The sequence below is a fragment of the Carcharodon carcharias genome, chromosome 3, assembly GCF_017639515.1.
Source record: "Carcharodon carcharias isolate sCarCar2 chromosome 3, sCarCar2.pri, whole genome shotgun sequence".
Lineage (NCBI taxonomy): Eukaryota > Metazoa > Chordata > Chondrichthyes > Lamniformes > Lamnidae > Carcharodon > Carcharodon carcharias.
Window position 1 is genome coordinate 140,700,701 of NC_054469.1, and position 19,939 is coordinate 140,720,639.

At 43.9% G+C, this 19,939-nt stretch overlaps 1 protein-coding gene across 3 annotated transcripts in view; it reads right to left on the bottom strand.

The window, feature by feature from the left end:
* The window catches only part of LOC121276439 (zinc finger protein 385D-like), a 469,044-nt gene that overhangs the window by 403,721 nt on the left and 45,384 nt on the right, over positions 1–19,939 (bottom strand). The window contains exon 1 of one of the 3 annotated variants that reach the window (XM_041184846.1): positions 18,986–19,104. The exons of the other annotated variants lie outside the window; for them this stretch is intronic. Coding sequence (XP_041040780.1) covers positions 18,986–19,007 — 22 coding nt within the window. The 5' untranslated portion in view covers positions 19,008–19,104. Of the gene's footprint in view, positions 1–18,985; positions 19,105–19,939 lie in introns of those variants that run through there. 3 annotated transcript variants of the gene reach the window in all.

The following is a 19,939-nucleotide window of genomic DNA, read 5'->3' on the forward strand; positions in this document are numbered from 1 at the left end:
CAAGGGGAGAGAGAAGGGAGTCAAGATAACGAGAAATGAGTTCCGTGGGGCAGGAACAGGATGACATGATCGGTCAACCGGGACAGTCCTGTTTGTGGATTTTGGGTAGGAGGTAGAAGCGGGCCATCTGAGGTTGGGCGACTATCAGGTTGGAAGCTGCGGGAGGAAGATCTCCAGAGAGATGAGGTCAGTGACAGTCCTGGAAATAATGGCTTGATGTTCAGTGGTGGGGTCATGGTCCAGGGAGAGGTAGGAGGAAGTGTCTGCAAGTTGACGCTCAGCCTCCGCGAGGTAGAGGTCAGTGCGCCAGACAACAACAGCACCACCCTCGTCAGTGGGTTTGACGACAATGTTGGGGTTGGACCTGAGAGAACGGAGTGCAGTAAGTTCAGAGACAGATTAGAATGGATGAGAGGAGCAGAGAAATTGAGACGACTCATGTCACGCTTATTTCTGATGTTGATTGCACATGGTCTCCTTTCCCTTCACCCAAGAAAGTCCATCCAACTATTAAATATCAGCAGCCATTTACATGTGGTTGACATAGGAGATCTTGAATATTGGTGCAATCCCAGTATATCGTGCATTAAGCATTGGTAACACACTGCCTGTAGATTTTTGTGTTGGTCAGATACTTTGGGATACCATATGTAATGCCATATGATTACTAATATAGGGTCCCATATATGTTCCTAGCACAGCACTGGTAAGTCAACAGCTCCAAAGTGCTGAGCACCTCAGAGCACGGTCCTACCAGCACTGCACTAGGACCATGTTATTGATGTCTATATTGCCAATCATATTGATTTACTGTTGTGCTGATAACAAAAAATAAAAACACAAGAACATCAATAAAATCCACATTAGAAATTACATAATGCAAGGAAGAAAATCAAAATGTAATCCATGAGGAAAGGTTGACAATTTTAAGTAATACTATAATTCTAACACAGAAGGTCCTATGGTGGTTCACCTATGTAATATAATTGAGCCAATCAGAGCTTAAGGAAATATGCTTACATTCAGATTGTGACATATTCCCACAGTTACTAAGAGATTTTCCAGAATAATTGTACTTTGTAGCAAATCTCAGCCCAATATATCATTAAAATAAAAGCAAACTACTGCGGATGCTGGAAATCTGAAATAAAAACAAAAAATGCTGGAAAACCTCAGCAGGTCTGGCAGCGTCTGTGGAGACAGAAACAGAGTTAAAGGCCAGAACATTTCACTTGTTGGGTGGCTGTGCGCCCGACCCAAACGAGTGTAAAATGATGGGCAATGCTGTTGGGCAATGTCCTGATGTCATCATGCACTCGCACAGTATTTCAGTCGGTGGGTGGACGCAGGAGTTGGAGCCGCGCCCGCCATTAATTAAATGCCCTAATAAGGCCCATAAGAACCCAACTGACTCAAATTTTTTGCTGCCTGTCCAACCGTTCAGTTGACGGGCGGGCGAAAGGGCCAAGTGCTTTTGCATTTTTGGCGAAACCTCATCCACAGGCGGGATGAGGTTTCGACCAGTGATTTTTAAAAAATTTAAAACTTTTAACATTTATATTTAACATGCTCACATGGCAGAGTCACATGAGGGGCGTGCTTTCATTATTTTTAATATGTTTTGTTTTTATTGTTAAAAATCTTCAGCTCCCTGAGGCAGCCTCAGGGAGCCTTTACTGCGTGCACCCCCATGCATGCGCAGACTTCCGTGCTCACGCTCCTCCCACCACCACCCCCACCCGGCAGTGCTGCACAGTGCATTTCACAATGGCTTTCTGTTAATTGGCTAGCCAATGTGAAATCCATGTCGGGGCCCAATCACAGGCGGTGATCGGCTTTGCGATCGCTTCCAGGCCTGCCATCGCGCCCGCCTGATGAGGGCAAAATTCTGCCCAACGTTCTGAGTTTCTGCTGAGGTTTACCAACATTTTCTGCTTTAATCCCAATATATCATTGATATACAGAAAGGTAGAAAATACTGACTCAAAGGCAGCTGCAACTTAGAAAGTTAGCGCATTCCTTCTGTCTCCGCTTGCATTACGGAATACAGTGTGCTTATTGCAGACCTGAGATTCTCTGTCAGATGAGTTACACCACCTTATATGTAACTAGAAAACCACCTCCTTAGTCTACCTTATAATCTAGCTTTCATTTCACAAGCAATGAAGGCCATATGGCTGGCCATACACAGCTTAAGGTGAAAGAAAAGGTAAACTATCACGGGCTATACCGCACTGTGTAAAATTGGGTAAACTCAATTTCATGTTGCCAGTTCTGACCCTTAAAAAAAATCTTATTCTTTTTTCAAAGGATTGAAAGAAAGCCATGCAATGAACCAACAAATAACATATCAACTCGTGGAAAATGCATCTCACTAATGCAAGATCTCTGATGACAAGAAGAACAGGGACAATCCATTTGACCAGTCTGGCTCTGTAAACCTGATTTATTAACAGGCATAGGGTTGGATTTTAATGCTGACATAATCTTCTATCTGAGCCATGCTTTGTAATGTGAATACAACGTCTTGTTATTTTAAATTGTGCATTGCTGTAGAGCAGAATTGATCTTTACACCGCATCACATTCAATTGCACATTATATCATTATTAATATTAATCATGGTGCAAAAGTAAGATTCAGCCCAAGGTACAGAACTTAGAACAGCTAGGTTTAGGAAGTGTGCTTCTCCCAAACCCACAGCTGCGGATTTACAAACAGTTTTGTCAGTAGAGATGTAGTTATTGTAAACAGTATATCTCAGTCACTGATGGTGAACATCAATTTCCCACAAGTAATTTGAAATCCATTGGCCTGCAGCATGACAGGAAGAATGAGCAACTGGCTCCTTCCAGGGTGGAGCAGGTGATATGTGCAATATCTCCCAGCTTGCCATCCATTGTTGCATGAGGGAGGTCACTGAGGCTCCGCATTCAAAGAACATTGAATACATTTCACTCTCTCCTGCCAGAGACAGCAGGTGGGTGAGCACGTGGCTTCTTAAGAATTACAGGTGCAGAGGGTCACTGACAGCACGCAAATTGCTTTGCAGGTGCTGCTGGTCAACTCAGATGTTAGGCAACCAAAAGGGATTCCACTTCCTCAATGTCTGCCTGGCATGCAAACAAATGCAGTGTTTCATGCAGGTCAATGGCCGGCATCCTCACAACAATCAGATGCATTCAATCTGTGGCTGCTCCCATACCATCCGCATTCAAGCCACCATGATAAACTGGATGGTGGCTATGAGGCAACAAGGGCGATTGCTTTGATGAAATGGCTCATGACACCATTGCACAACTGACATACACATGAGCAGTGTGCAAAAAACAAAAGTCATGCTGGTACATGAAATGTGACAGTGCAGGCCATTAAGGTGCTTAAACATACAAAATGAGTTCCACTTCCTCAACATCCAGATGGCATGCAAACAAATGCAGTGTTTCATGCCTGCTCTTGGACATGTGGTCACATTCCTCTGTCTTTCCAAGGTCACATTCAGTTGTAGAATGACTTCCAACATATCTTCCAGCAAAAATGCTCCTCCTGTTTAAGAGACATGGGCTGTCTTTAAGTAGTGCCGGGCTTTAAATGGTGCTAGCATCTCATGACTTTGCACTGTTCAGGTGAACGGTCACTCAGCAGCACCTTTAGTGCTGGCTGCACACTACAATCATTTGAATAAGCAACCAAAATGCTGCCACATCAGAAGCAACAGGCACAGGTTAATTGTGCATCATGAACCTTGTGCCCTTTTTTGGGGATTATCAAAATTTGCATTCCAAGTATTTTAGAATAAAGGCTCCAAAGTAAAGACTTAGACCGGCATTTTCGGCCCCGACATGGCAGGACCTGCCACAGGGGACGTGGTGGGTCAGCCAAAAATCCATTGATCTCCAGCGGGACCAGGAGATCCTGGTTCCGGGCAGGATTGGAAAATCCCAGCCATGAAGTGCAATGCATAGGCATCAGTCTCCATTGCAAATTCACTACAAAATTTGGGAGTGATCACACAATAAATCATTGTTCAATGCCAGAAAGAAGAAGGGAAAGTGAAAAGGATTAAAAGTAAATGGAGAAAAGCAAAATAGTAAAGCACAGAGTGCAAAGGAAGAGACAAAATAGGGTAACGAGCAAAAAGCAGAAGAATTAAAAAAGGAGGGAAATGAGAAAAATAAAGGAGAAAGAAAAGTAACTGGATTACAGAGAGCAAAAGAGAAGTTAAGGAGAGATTAGGTGGGTGTGGCTCAAAAATGTTTAAAAACCAATTGATATATGCAAGAATCCATTGGCATTGAACACATTTCCAACTTTATTTCAGTCAGAAATATGGAGGTGGTACCAGCTGAAAATATGTGCATCTGACAAATGAGAAAAAGATGAGAGGTGGGCATTTGAAATGGCAAGAAGGTTCCCTGTTTTTCCTTTAGTTCAACCGTATTCATGAGGTAGAGCCATGGCAGAGGACTTAAAAGAGGGGGAGCACAGCAGAGACAGACAGAGGCTGAGGTATAAGAACATTCACACAAAGTAAAGGGAATTACAGAAGAACAAAGAAACCAGAGAATTTAGTAGAAACTGTATGACATAAAAGAGATACAAAATAAACATTACAGAACCGGAGAAAAACCGTTTAACTTGCATTTTTGGTGGGGGGGGGGAGCGGGGGAAGAACTACTATAGAAGTTGTGGGATGAGGGAAAGAAAGGGGAATGTAAACATGGAAGCCACAGGTAAAAATACAGAAATGAGACGGGAAATGCTACAAAAAGCTACAGCTAGCATAAAGCCAGAATGGGCAATTCAGAAACCATTTGCTGCTTGATTGGAAAGACTTTAGAAAAAAGTTGTGTCACACAAAATGTCATATGAGTAAAATTAATATATTTTAGAGTATTTGGCCACCTGATAACAAGCCACTGAAAATGTAGCACTCCTGACATCAATGTTGCCAAGCCCATGGAACTGGGGAAGAGAATGTTATGAAGGGAGGGAGAAAGGAGAGGGGTGATGAGAAGGAAAGGAGAAGCAGAAGGAGAAGAAGAGGTAGGCAGGGGAGAGGAAGAAAGAGAATTGGTCAGTTGGGTAGTAGTTTGAGAAAACCACTAGGATCACGTTTTGTGTTTTTTTTTATCAGAACCTCTTCAGTAATACTAAGTTACTATTACATAAATGGTGAAGAAGGATAAATCTTCTGAGAAAAGGTTGAATCTTTTTAGTAGTTTAGCACTTAATGTCTTCAATCTATAAACTCAACCCCTGTCCTGATGTAATAGCCTGCTTTTTATCTGTGGGTAATGTCATATTCAATATCCCTCCCTGTTCAACCACGACAGGTATTATAATGACTTGTGCTGTTTTCAGTTTGTTGAGAAGATTGTATTTTCTGCCTCAGCCAAGAAATTGCAAGGTGGATCTTGAGCCATTCTAATGGCGATGATGTGGAGTTAGAATGAGGAGTCATTACTAGAGATGCTGAGAATGATATTAGATAGTAAAAGTGGAACCAAGAAAAGGCAATGTCATGTTGCAGACAACTGAGGATTGTCAAATGTATCAAAGGTCTTGGAGAGTGTCCGAGGAGGACAATTAGGGATATAATGCAACATGGTCACAGTTACAGATAATGCCATTCATCATTTTAGTTGGGGCTGTTAAGGTGCTGTTAGAGGACTAGAAATCTAACTGGAGAAATTCATACAGGAAGCTTCAGGAGAGGTGGATTGATATCTGGGACATCAACATGCACATGAGTTCCTTGCGTTTACTGTTAGAGGTCAAGATGGAGATGGCAGTGGATGCAGGGATTTAAAGTGACATTAGGTCAAAAGAAAAGCACCTTGCTCAGCGAAGAGTCCTGCTTTGGACACCATGGCCAGGATTTTATGGTCCTTCCCGCTTGGTGGGGTATTACAGTCCTGCTGAACTGAATGAAGATTTAAATGGTTTGCCACATCTGCCAAGGGAAGACATGCTGCAGAGGGGCTGTAAAATCCTGGCCCATGAATTAGGCTTCCAGTCTGGAAAATGTTAACAGCAAGTTATTATTAACAACTCTTAACTATGTATATATTTATAGTAAAAGGTACAGGTATGAAGCTGACCTATTACAGGTCTGAACCCTACTCTGTCCATTTCCAGATTGACCCTGGCTCAGTAAAGTACCATGTAAATATAAGTCTTTCTTTATATAATTAGGGATAATGACAGGGTAGCACACTGCAGTAACCTCAGACCCTCAATTTGACTTCAACTTCAAATCACCCCTCCCTCCCTCCACCCCACTAGCCACCATCCATAATTGCCTATATAAACAAAAGCCATTGGACAGGCTTTAATTTACAACAAAATGACATCGAAACTGCCTCTGCCCACTGGATATGGGTGTGACAGCAAGGAACAAACCAAAAGTAACCACTGAATGCTGCCACCAGGCCTAGGATTGCTTCAAGTCCTAATCCTCAATTTCAGGCCTCTCTAATTAGTCTCTATGGCCTCTTGCCCAGTCGGAGGACATTGCAGGCCCTGCTTTCTGGCCTTGTTCTGATATCTGACCTTGGAACACTCTCTGTGTGCTATGGCTTGAAAAATGTAGCACCCAGTTTTCGTATTTAAAAGCTCAGAGTGAAAAACAATTAGCCAAACTGTAGTTTAAAATCCTGAATCAGCCAATGCACAAAACATTGGCCAAACCAGTATCACAGAGAAATCTTTGTTAAATGCAGTCTAGAATTCTGCAGGCAACAAAGCTGAAGGAAATTACTCTGTGTAAAGAAACTGGATGATGGATGTCCCTAAATACTAATTCAACTCTGTAAGTTGACATACATCTTCAGGTCTTTATAAATTAAGAAATTTCTTGATGGAGGGTTTTTAACCCCTCTGGGTCCCAAAACCCAATTTAGAACCATTTATTTCAAATGCCACTTGAGCCATTCAGTTTAAAGTCTTTTGGTGACAAGGACTTAACTACCTATAAGCATGTCCATCAAAACAAACCAAAATACTAATGGTGAAAAAGCGACACAGATTTGGTTTTGGGTTTTGTTTTCAAATGATAGCCATCTATCAGTGTGACTGCTGGGCATCATTCAATTAAGTCTTTGTTTTGTCTTGAAATGTCATTGTTACTGTATAGTCTTCAGAGGTATGCTTTCAGTGCATTGCTTATGACAGCTTGATACTCAGATTTAGATTTTCATAATGTCAAAGTCACATTTTTGATTGTATATTATTCATTGTACAGGTCGAGTATCCTTCATCTGAAACCCTTGGGGGGCGATTGTGTTTCAGATAACTTCAGTTTTCAGACACCGTATATAGACCTATGTCTACTTAAATTACAATAGAGGAAACTTAGGCTGGCTATAGACTAAAGTAAATAAAACGGATATAAAAGTAAGATAATAAATATCATTGAATAATAAATACAGGGTCTGTAACTGCATTTGAGGAGGAAGCTCCGCAAATATCCCCATCCTCAATGATGGAGTAGTCCAGCACATCAATGCAAATGATAAGGCTGAAGCATTTGCTTCAATCTTCAGCTAGAAGTGCCGAGTGGATGATCCATCTCGGCCTCCTCCAGAAGTCCCCAGTATCACAGATGCCAGTCTTCAGCCAATTCACTTCACTCCATGCTATCAAGAAATGGCAGAAGGCACTGGATACTGCAATGGCTATGGGGCCTGACAATATTCCGGCAATAGTACTGAAGACTTGTGCTCCAGAACTTGCCGTGCCCCTAGCCAAGCTGTCCCAGTACAGCTACAACACTGGCATCTGCCCGACTATGTGGAAAATTGCCCAGGTATACCCTGTACACAAAAAGCAGGACAAATCCAACCCAGCCAATTACCGCCCCATCAGTCTACTCTTGATTATTAGTAAAGTAATGGAAGGGGTCATCAACAGTGCTATCAAGCGGCACTTGCTTAGCAATAACCAGCTCACTGACGCCCGGTTTAGGTTCTGCCAGGACCACACAGCTCCTGACCTCATTATAGCCTTGGTTTAAACATGGACAAAAGAGCTGAACTCCCAAGGTGATGGGAGAGTGACTGCCCTTGACATCAAGGCCGCATTTGACCAAGTGTGGCATCAAGGAGCCTAGCAAAACTGGACTCAATGTGAATCAAGGGGAAAACTCTCCACTGGTTGGAGTCATACCTAGCAGAAAGGGAGATGGTTATGGTTGTTGGAGGTCAGTTATCTCAGTTCCAGGACATCATTGCAGGAGTTCCTTAGGGCAGTGTCCTTGGCCCAACCATCTTCAGCTGCTTCATCAATGACCTTCCTTCCATCATAAGGTCAGAAGTGGGGATGTTTGCTGATGATTGCACAGTGTTCAGCACCATTCACAACTCCTCAGATACTGAAGCAGTCTATATACAAATGCAGCAAGACCTGGACAATATCCAGGCTTGAGCTGACAAGTGGCAAGTAACATTCGTGCCACACAAGTGCCAGGCAATGACCATCTCCAACAAAAGAAAATCTAACTATCACCCCTTGACGTTCAATGGCATTACCATCACTGAATCCCCCACTATCAACATCCTGGGGTTTACCATTGACCAGAAACTGAACTGGACTAGCCATATAAATACTATGGCTACAAGTGCAGCTCAGCGGCAAGGAATTCTGGGATGAATAACTCACCTCGTGACTCCCCTAGGCCTGTCCACCAACTACAAGGCACAAGTCAGGAATGTGATGGAATACTCCCCACTTGCCTGGATGACTGCAACTCCCACAACACTCAAGAAGCTTGACACCATCCAGGGCAAAGCAGCCCACTTGATTGGCACCATATCCTCAAATATTCACCCCCTCCACCACCGACACACAGTAGCAGCAGTGTGTACCATCTACAAGATGCACTGCAGGAATTCACCAAAACTTTTTGGGCCGCACCTTCCAAACCCACACCCACCACCATCTAGAAGGACAAGAGTAGCAGATAAATGGCAATATCACCACCTGGAGGTTCCCCTCCAAGTCACTCACTATCCTGACTTGGAAATATATGGCCATTCCTTCACTGTCGGTGGGACAAAATCCTGGAACTTCCTTCCTAACAGCACTATGGGTGTACCCACACTACATGGACTGCAGCAGTTCAAGAAGGCAGCTCACCACCACCTTCTCAAGGGCAATTAGGGATGGGCAATACAGTGCTGGCCCAGCCAGCGAAGCCCACATCCTGTGAATGAATAAAAAAATAACTTCCTACCCGTGGTGCCATCAGTTCTGCTTCTAGGAGAGGGTTGATGTACTCTGTTGGGAGGCATGTTTGAATAGTTCTTCCAGCTTCATCTGCCTCATCAATATTAGGGTTGGCTCAGGTTAGAGACTTCCTGTACTAAATGGGGTGTGGCCGGCAAGGTTCATGTTGGTTCAGGTCGTGTTGGTTCGGTTCAGAGACTTCCTGCACTAAAGGTTGGGTGCGGTTGGCGAGGTTCGTCTTGGCTCAGGTCAGAGACTTCCCATGCTAAAGGTCAGGTGCTGTTGGTAAGGGTTGTGTCGGTTCAGGTCATGTTGGCTCAGGTCACAGACTTTCCATGCTTAAGGTTGATGAGGTTCAAAAAAAGTGTGATTTTTTAACGTGATCAGCTTTTGGATTTGCTGATAAAGGATACACGACTTGTATTTACAATTAAATAGAAAAGTGATATCTAACTTTTATCATTTTAACATTACTTACCTATCATGTTGTATAAAAAGAATACAAAATTGATGGTATGTGATCGAATCTACATGCCATTCTTGGTACTGATCATAACTTACTTGCAACATGACAACTTCTAAATGATCAAAGAGGACTACTGGTAGAATACTAATCACATTCTGTTGCTCCTTATTATATATATTATTGGTTATCCTGTGCTGGGGGACTGTTGTAATTCAAATTTTACTGCCCAATTTACTTTAATTTATTCATTCATGGGATGTGGGCATCATTGGCAAGGCCAGCATTTATTGCCTATCCTTAATTGCCCTTGAGAAGGTGGTTGTGAGCTAAAGCAGTTCATGTGATGAAGGTGCTCCTACAGTACTGTTAGATAGGGAGTTTGTAAACAGTGAAGAGTGTCGCTATATTACTAAATCCGGGTTAATGTGCCCTCTAATTTGTTTGCTGTGCACAGCTGGCTTACTGCGCTGTACAGTCAATTTATGATTGGCACATGGCTGCCTATGCGCACATCTTAATGGGAACATTTGTTGTGTGGGCCTGTTTGTTCCCTGTGTGAGATATTCCCCACTGCTGTGTAGCTACGCACGCACGCAGCCTAGAGGGGACCTTAGTCAGGATGGCATGTGACATGGACGAGAACTTGGAGTCTGATGGGCCTGCTGTCTTTGTCCTCCCAGATGGCAAATGTTGTGGGTTTGGAAGGCTGTTCAAGTACCCTTAGTAAGTTGCAGCTGTGCATATTGTAGCTGATACTCACTGCAGTCATGGTGTACCAGTGGTGGAGGGGGCAGATGTTTAAAGGGTGCACTCAAGTGGGCTGCTTTCTCCTGGATGGTGTTGAATTTCTTGAGTGCTGTTAAAGTTGCACTCATCAAGGCAAGTGGAGACTATTCTATTACACTCCTGATTTGTAATTTGCAGGTGACGCTAAGGCTTTGAGGAGTCAGGAGGTGAGTGAGTCACCACAGAATTTCCAGCCTCTATCCTGTTCGAGAAATGTCAGTATTTATGTGGCTGATCCATTCAAATTTCTGATAAATAATAACCCCCAGGATGTTGATGTTGGGACGCTCAGTGACAGCAATGCCATGAATGTCAAGGGGAGATGGTTGGACTCTCTTTTATTACAAACGATCATTGCCTCGTACTTGTATGGCATGAATGTTACTTGCCACTTATCTGTCCAAGCCTGAACATTGTCCAGGTCTTGCTGAATGTAGTAATTGGACTGGTTGTCCCTCCCTCCTGTCTATCAACCGTGAGTCGGGGCTAAGGGCCGTGGCTTCTGGTAGACAGAGGGTGGCAAGTGTGTAAGCATTGTAACGTGTCTTCAATAAAAGTTAACTTTTTCTGCTCCTAACCCGCTCCTACCTCAAATTATTACAGTTGGTGATGAGAATGAACCCGGCTTCACCCTGGTTGCTGTGAGAAACACAAAGTTGAGAAATACTTGCTGATCTTGCCATTGTTCGGGAGGATTGATCCGTATGATGCAGACGCAGAGGATTGGAGTCAATATATCGAAAGACTCGGTTTCTATTTCATTTTGAATGAAATTACTGCTGAAGATAAAAGTAGAGCTATCCTACTGAGTTTGTGTGGACACAAAATGTATAATATTATCAGAAACCTGACTGCCCCAAATGTGCCCAGTACTAAGTAGTATGAGTTAGTGGAGCTTGTGAAGTCACATTTTCAGCCAAAACCATCTGTAATTATGCAACGCTTCAAGTTCAACATGAGAGTTTGTGCTCCAGGGGAATGTCTTGCTACCTTTGTGGTGAATCTGAAACAGCTGACCGAGTACTGGGAGTTCGGGGGTGTGTTGAAAGATATGCTGCAGGATAAACTTGTATGTAGGGTGAATGACAACGCCATCCAGCGTTATTTGCTTGTTGAATCGGATATTGATTTTAAGTCCATTCTGGAACTTTCCCTTGCTACGGAGAGTGCCGCCAAAGATTCTCAGGATTTTCAACATGTGAATAATGGCTTGTTGCACCATCATCCTGTAATGTGACAGAACTTATTCCTCTGAATGATAAATTATTACAGCCATTTCATACCTAATCTGTCCACTGTGCTTACACCACTGCACCTGTTGCTGAAGAAGAACCACCGCTGGTCATGGGGTTCACGGCAAGATAAAGCCTTTGCAGCAGCAAAGAAACTGCCTCATTCATTTTGCTTGGTGGTACATTATGACCCAGCTAAAGAGCTAGTGCTGACGTGTGACGCTTTCCCCTACAGCATTGGAGCCGTACTGGCACATAAAATGGAGGACGGGTCAGAGAGGCCAATCAGCTAGGTTTAAAGAACACTCTCCCAGGCTGAAAAGGGCTATTTCCAACTGGAGAAAGAAGGGCTGTCAAATTGTATTTGCCATCAGAAGTTTCACCAGTACCTGCACAGGCGACATTTTGCAATTGCATCCAACTATAAGCCGCTGACAGGCTTTTTCAGTGAAGACCAAACTATTCCACCTATAGCTTCAGTGAGAATCCAGTGTTGGACCCTGACACTATCAGCTTATGAGTACACATCCATGTACCGTCCTGGCTTACATGTAGCCAATGCAGATGCACTCAGTCGTCTTCCATTACCTGGCAGTCCTGCTAACACACCTGTTCCACAAGAGTTAGCATCGTTGTTAAATTGTTTGGATTCATCTGTATGTGCTAAACAGAAGAAGAATTCGATGAGCAGAGACTCACTGCTGTCAAAAGTCAAAGACTGTGTTTTACAAGGCTGACTTGTGCTTGAAGCACTGAACTGAATTGTCAGGAGAGAATCTTGCTGTGGGGTTCCAGATTCACGGTCCCTTCCCAGAGCAGAGAATCAATCTTGGCAGAGCTTCACAGCGCTCACCCAGGCATGTCAAGAATGAAGATGTTGCTATGTAGTTTTGTCTGGTAGCCAGGAATAGATAGTGAAATGGAAAACATGGTTAAACACTGCTCCTATTGCCAGCAACACCAGAAGCTACCTGCTTCAGCTTCTCTACATCCCAAGGGAATGGCCTGGCCACCCTTGGGTCAGATTGCATTTTGACTATGAGAGATTGTTTCTAGGCACGATCGATGCACATTTGAGGTGGCATGATGTCTACGAGGTAAAAAAGTCAACTTCAGCTGCAACCACTGAGAAGCTGCATCATTCCTATAGTATACAGAGTTTGCCTGAGATTATTGTCTCTGACAATGGGTCAGCTTTCACCAGCGCGAATTTCAGAGGTTCACAAGCCTGAACGGTACCCGGCACAAGCAGACTGCTCCCTGGCAGTCAAATGGTCTGGCCGAAAGAGCTGTCCAGACCATTAAAGTTGGTATGAAGGAGTTGCCTGGAGGTACTTTGGAGTCTTGTCTTCCAAACCTCCTCCTGAGTTACCACACAACACCACAGACTACTACAGGCTCAGAGCTACTGATGAAGTGTCACTCAAGCACGTGTTTGTATTTGGTGTTTCCCAGTTTGGAGGGGAAGGTGAGACAGAAACAAATTACTCAGAAATTGAACCACGACCTACACAGCGGTGTACATTCAAAGTAGACGGCGCTATGTACATGCGTAACTTTGAAAATGGACCATGCTGGACTCCAGGAGCCATCATTTCAGAAAAAGGTTAATTATCATTTCAGGTTCAAGTTGTGAACAAAGTAGTGCACAAACATATGGATCATATTCGAGCAAGAGAAACATCTCAACGAATGCAAGATCAACCTGTGGTTGATATTTCACTGCCAACCCCTGAAGTGTGGGTTCACTCTACAGCTGCTATTCCTGAGCTGTTGAATACAGAACCACCCAGTTCCAATAACACATCCACATTTGCAGCTCAAGACCCCATTGTTCCTGTGCCGGAACCTTCCTCAGAAGGACTGCATCACCCCGATTGTCCACGCAAAGCACTTCAGAGACTTAATTTGTAGTCATAGCCTAGGAGTGATTACCAAAGGAAGTTAATGACAAGCGACATTACAGATGTTTAGTTAGTTTTCAGACATGTTGTTGTAGTAAACATATAAGGAACTTAAGTGGGAGGAAATGTAGTAATTGGACTGGTTGTCCCTCCCTCCTGTTTATCAATCATGGGTCGGTGCTAAGGGTGAGGCTTCTGGTGGACAGAGGGTGCCAAGTATGTAAGCATTGAATGTGTTTCCTCAATAAAAGTTATGTTTTTCTGCATCAAAGCTGCTCCTATCTCAAGTTATTACACTGCATGGCTGCCTCATTATTAGAGGAATTGTGAATGATGCTGAACACTGTGTAATCATCAGTAAACATTCCCACTTCTGACCTTATGATGGAAGGAAGATCATTAATGAAGCATCTGAAGGTGGTTGAGCTATGATTACTATCCCTAGGAACTCCTGCAGCGATCTCTTGGGTTGGGATTATTGGCCTCTAACAACCACAACCATCTTCCTTTATTCTATGTATGAGTCCAACCAGGGGAGAGTTTTTCCGAGTCCCAATAACTTCAATTTTACCAGGGCTCCCTTGGTTCCACACTCTGGCAAATGCTGCCTGGATGTCAAAGGCAGTCACTCTCACCTCACCTCTGGAATTCACCGCATTTGTTTATATTTGGACCAAGGCTGCAGTCATAAGACTTTTAATATCTCACCAGACACCTGAGCACTGCGCCCAGTTGGCCTTCATCAGTCCTCATAGTTGTTTGCCCACAATGCCCTTCCCATGATGTCTCAAATGCTCTCCTCTGCCTTCCAGGTCAGCCTTCGCACTCGTAGTAGGTTCCCATCATGTGAAGGGCCATTGTATCAGAAGGCCTCTGGCCCATGGTGGTGTGCTGCATGAAGTCCTCAGAGCCTCTACAGCTTTGTTGCCTCCCTCCTCTCTGGGCTGCTTCCTCTTGGCCTTCATCCTTATACTCCTCCTCTATTGGGAGCTCTTCCTCTACCTCCACCTCCTCCTCCTGCTGGTCTTCATCTGAGGAGTGGCTCCCTTTTTCTACCTTCTCCAGGTCCGGTACCAAACCCCTTCTCAGCGCCAAGCTGTAGAACATGCAGCAGGCTACAATAATTCTGGATGAAATGTGAGGTGCAAATACTATATAGGCCTCCACCCCAACATGCCTTTTTCCCCACCCCAAGCTGTCGAGGCACCTGAACGCACTCTTTAGTTGGCCAATGGCCTGTTCCATACGTGTCCTTGTGTAAAGGTGGCTCTCATTGGATCTTCTCTGTGGTTGGGTTTGTAGTTGGCAGAGGGGTGCAAAAAGCCAGCTTTCAGGGCAGAATCCTTATCCCCGAGTATCTATCCATGCACTTGGGGAGGGGGAGGGGGTCCAATTAGAACATTTGTGTCAGCCCAGATTCCCTGAGGAAGCGATTGGCAACTTGATTGATGCACTTGTTGCTGATGGTGAAATTCCACAGATGTCAGCTGCAGAGCCTTAGAATGACCCAATAACAAGAAAATTGAGGGTCACGGTTACCTTCAAGGCCACTGGAAGGGTAAACCTCTGATGTCCCTTTGGCAACAGCTGCTGTTCCAGAAGGATGCAAAGCTCAGCCACCACCTCTCGGGACAGATGCAGCCTCCTTCAACATTGCTTCTCAGTCACAATGAGGTAAGCTAACCTGCTCCTGTATACCCTGTATGCCTCATCATTCGATGCTTTCTTCATTCAGGCATCGGCATCTTGGTTCTTTTTGCCCTTGCACCCATGCACATGGTGAATGAGTCATTTCAGGCCACTGCTGCACCTGTATACCTGTGTACTGAAGATGGCCTGGTGCTGCAGCCATGACAAAATGAAGATTTGTAAAGGGAGACCTGAATGCTGAAGGCTCTGAGGCTAAACTGGAGACTTACTAATGGCAGGTCTGCAGCTGTGCTGGATGTGGCCTGGAGAGATTCTTCCTTGTATTCCTCCTCCCTGGCAGAGAATCCTTTGGCATGCAGGCAGGTCTTGCAGTTTTAAAAGTTGAGAAAAATGCTCCATTCCAATGCTGCTCTTCCTGACCTGGCATAAGTGGTTATGCCTCAAATGAGGAGGCCTGGTTTTTAAAGGTTCATAAAACATGCAGCAGGAGTGGAAAATTGCATGGGTTAGGAAAACCGATTTTCCTCTACCTCTTATCATGGTGATCCTGACATCTGCATTTTGCACACGAGGCCTTCAAGACCCCCCACCGCCGCCCCCCACCCAAAAAAAAGGCCAGATGAACAAGGTGTGGAGTTGGGAGGGCACAGGAAAATTGCTTTTCCTGTGTAAAAAAAAATGAAATTCTGTGTTTTGAGAGCTAATTCTAGCTTCCATGAGGAGACAAACATCCAATCCTCTAACTTCAATGGGGTGGTGTACAGAACGTTCCTGCACACAGAAATGCTGGTGCTTTGGCTGGCCAGCCAGTGGTTACTGTCAAGGAGCATGTTGGAGTTCGGCACCAACCTTGCACAGAGCTTTATGCAAAGCTTAGAGCTCATCCTTTCCAGTGTGGAGGCAGGGCCAATTCCATTACCACACTTGTGGACCCAAACATGGTGCAGCGTCTAATGGCTGATGCCTCAGCTTCCACTGTAACACAAGAAAAGCCACCCAATATCTGGGCGCTACCATGCAAGCTCAGATTGCTGCCATGATGGCTGCAGATATCAGTGCTCAAATAGGCTTTAAGGGTCACATAGCAGTCCATCATTCTGTTCTCTGACACATTTCTGCGATTGCTCATGAATGGGGCAATGGAACTATGCAACATGAACCTGCTGTCCTCTCTGAAGATGACAATATTCATCCTCTCACCACTGCCTCTCTGCCACTGCCTTTGCTGTTGCCTATCAGGCTGCCAGCCCAGTCAACTGCCATACAAACCTAGGTGATACAATTCATAGCTAGGCCTTCTGGGGCGATAGTTGCTCAATGCATCCTCCAAGACTATCTGCTGTCACCCCCACTCAAAGTCAGAATCCTTCCACCAGCATGCTGCAGCTATTGGGGTAGCGCTGCATAGGAACAGCAGAACAGGCGAAGGCACACAGACGTCAAGCACGAAGGGAATACACAAGGGTGGTTATTTGACTTTTACATAGAATATTGAATGGTTTAATTGATAAAGTTGGTTTGGAATTTTTGCATTGTGGTAGCTTTCATTTCAACATTGTGGCGAAGAGGACTCTGATGATGATCAATATCAGAGGGAAGGTAAGGGAGTGGGATTCCTATTGAAAGAAAAATTGAGGTTGCACTCACTGGAACCAAAGTTGGATGTTCTGATCAAAGGACAGAGAGGCCACAAAGGGGATGTGACATTTGTCTCTTCCCTGCCCCTTCCTCCTCTTCTTTCGATTCATCATCATCGTCCTCCTCCTCCTCTTCCTCAGCTGCTCACCATATAGCTGGTGGCAAGGTCTTTGCCCTCAGCATGGTGACGTTGTGCAGGATGCAGCAGACCACAACAAATCACGACACATGCTCAGGAAAATACTTCAGGGCTCCCCCACAGCAATCTGGCAATGGAAGCATTGCTTAAGCACCGCAATGGTCTGCTCAATGGCATTACTTATGGCAGTGTGGCTCTGGTTACATCCATATTGCCCAAGTGTGCATGGCTTGTGCACTGGAGATATGAGCCAGATGGTCAGCAAATAGCTCTTCTCATCCAGTAGCCATCCTCTGGGTTCTTACGTTGGCTCAAATGTTAATTCAGAAGATGGTTGCAGAATGAAGGCATCATGGCTGTTACCAGGATACAGGGCAAGGTACTCTGAGTATGGTTACATACCAGTTGCACATTGAGGTAGTGAAATTCTTTGGCTTCCTATCCACTCTATGTAGACCCATCATCATATTATACTCATCAATTATGTCTTCCCTCAGCCTCCTCTGTTCCAAAGAAAACAACCCTAATTTCTCCAATCTTTGCTCAAACCAACATTCCTTAGTCCAGGCAATATTCACATAAATCTCCTTTGTACCCTCTCTAATGCAATCATGTCTTTCCTATAGTATAGTGGTCAGAGTGACATGCAGAGCTTCAACTGTGGCCTAATCAGGGTCCTATACAGTTCCATCATAACCTTCCAGCCCTTATTCCATGCCTCACCTAATAAGGCAAATATCCCGAATGCCTTCTTGGCCATGTTACCTACCTGTTCCGCCATCTTCAAGCATCTGTGGACATTCACTCCAAGGACCCTCTCTTCCTCTATGCTTCTCAGGATGCTAACATGTATTGTGTATTTCCCTGTCTTGCTAGCCTTTCCCAAATACATTACCTCACACTTCTCTGGATTGATATTTTCCTGCAGTCTTCAGCAATTTTTTTTCATTATCAACCACCCAGCCAATCTTTGTATTATCTGCAAACTTCTTAATCATACCCACTATGTCCAAACTATTGTCAAAAACCACAAAAAAACAAGGAACCTAGTACTGAGCTCTGTAGAACCCCACAGAAACAGCCTTCCAGTCACAAAAACATCCAATGACCATTACCCTTAGTTTCCTGCTATGAGCCATCTTTTGATCCAACTTGTCACTTTGCCTTGAATCCCATTGGCTTTTACTTGTGCGACCAGTCTGCCAGATGGGATCTTATCAAGAGACTTGCTAAAATCTGTAGCGACGACTACACCAACCCTCATCGATCCTCCTTGTTAATCCTCAAAAAATATAAACATGTCAGTCAGTCACAGCCTTCCCTTAACAAATCAACGCTGAATGTCTTTGATTAAACTGTGTCTTTCTAAATGAAAATTTATCCTGCCCCTCAGGATTTTTTCCAATAATTTTCCCACCACTGAGGTTAGGCTGACTAGCTTGTAATTACTTTTTAAACAATGGTACAGTGTTAGCTGTCCGCCAGTCCTTTGGCACCACACTCGATCCATTCCACATACTTCCGGTGTAAGTTCACAGCACCCCCACTAAGATATGGCATCCAACGTGGCCAACATCAGGAGTGTATAAGCGTAGCGTGGACTCCATAAATGACACAAATCTTGCTGAAAATACAGGTGTTATGCAAGCAAATTTTGCAGTCTCAGTTTAATGTTTCATTAAAAACAACATCTCTAACAATGCAGTGCAACCTCATTACAACACTAAACTGTCAGATAATGAATTACATCCTGAGTGAGCCTTCAATCCATGATCTTCTAATCCAGGGGTAAAAAGGCTCAGCTAAATATGCAGCATAGTCACAAAGGTCCAATAAAGTGTGTATACAGTCAGGTTCAGTGGCAGCTGTAGCTCAGTTTATAGCACTCTCACCTCAGAGTCAGAAGGTTGTGTTGTGGGATCAAGTCCCACTCTGGTACTTACACACAAAAATCAAGGCTGGCATGACAGTGCAGTACTGGGCAAGTGATGCAGTGTTGGTGGTGTTGTCTTTAGATGAGATGCTAAATCAAGGTCCTGTCTGCCCTCTCAGGTGGATGTAAAAGGTCCTGTGGCACTATTTTGAAGAATAACAGGAGTGTTATCCATGGTGTCTTAGCCAATATTATCCCTCAAACATTACAAAAAAAAATATCTGGTCACTATCACATTGCTGTTAGTGGGATTTTGCCGTGCGCAAATTGGATACTGCATTTCCTACATTACCCCAGTAACTATGGCCTAGATTTTCCTGTCCCGCCCGCTAAGGGAATCGTCACGGGTAGCACGGTAAGTTTGATGGACCAGCAAAAGGGCCATTGACTTCGGGTAGGAATTTCTGGCCATGTGGTGGTTGTCAAGTGGTGATGAAGGGTGATATCTAAATGCACATTTTTCCTTTTTGTTATTATTCTTTAGCTTGAGTGAGCAGCTGGGATGAAGGAATGGAATTCTTTTGAAAATGGAAGACCATATTAAACAAATTATAAAAAATAAAAAAAAAATAATAAATAATAAAATAAAAAATGACAAAGAACGCAAGATTTGACATCACTGAGAATCTTTATTTTTTTTTGCAGTTCCCCTATAATAAAATCTTTATGCTGAAATATTTGAATGTACCATGAAGTATTGTTTGACCCCTACACTCCATATCTGGTAACGTGGGCTAAAATAAATATTGTTTTAAGGTGTGTAATATGTAATTTATAGATTTAACAGTGAGCTTTCATTGCTATTACTAATGGTACAAAAGCCCAATTCTATCCTTTTACTTTATCTTGCCATTAACTGACAGAAAGCAATAGAATTGGCAGGATTTACCTGCAGAGTCAATACAACCATGAGATCTAAGTGAGAGTGCATGGAATTATAACCTCTTCAGTGATTGCAGCTTTG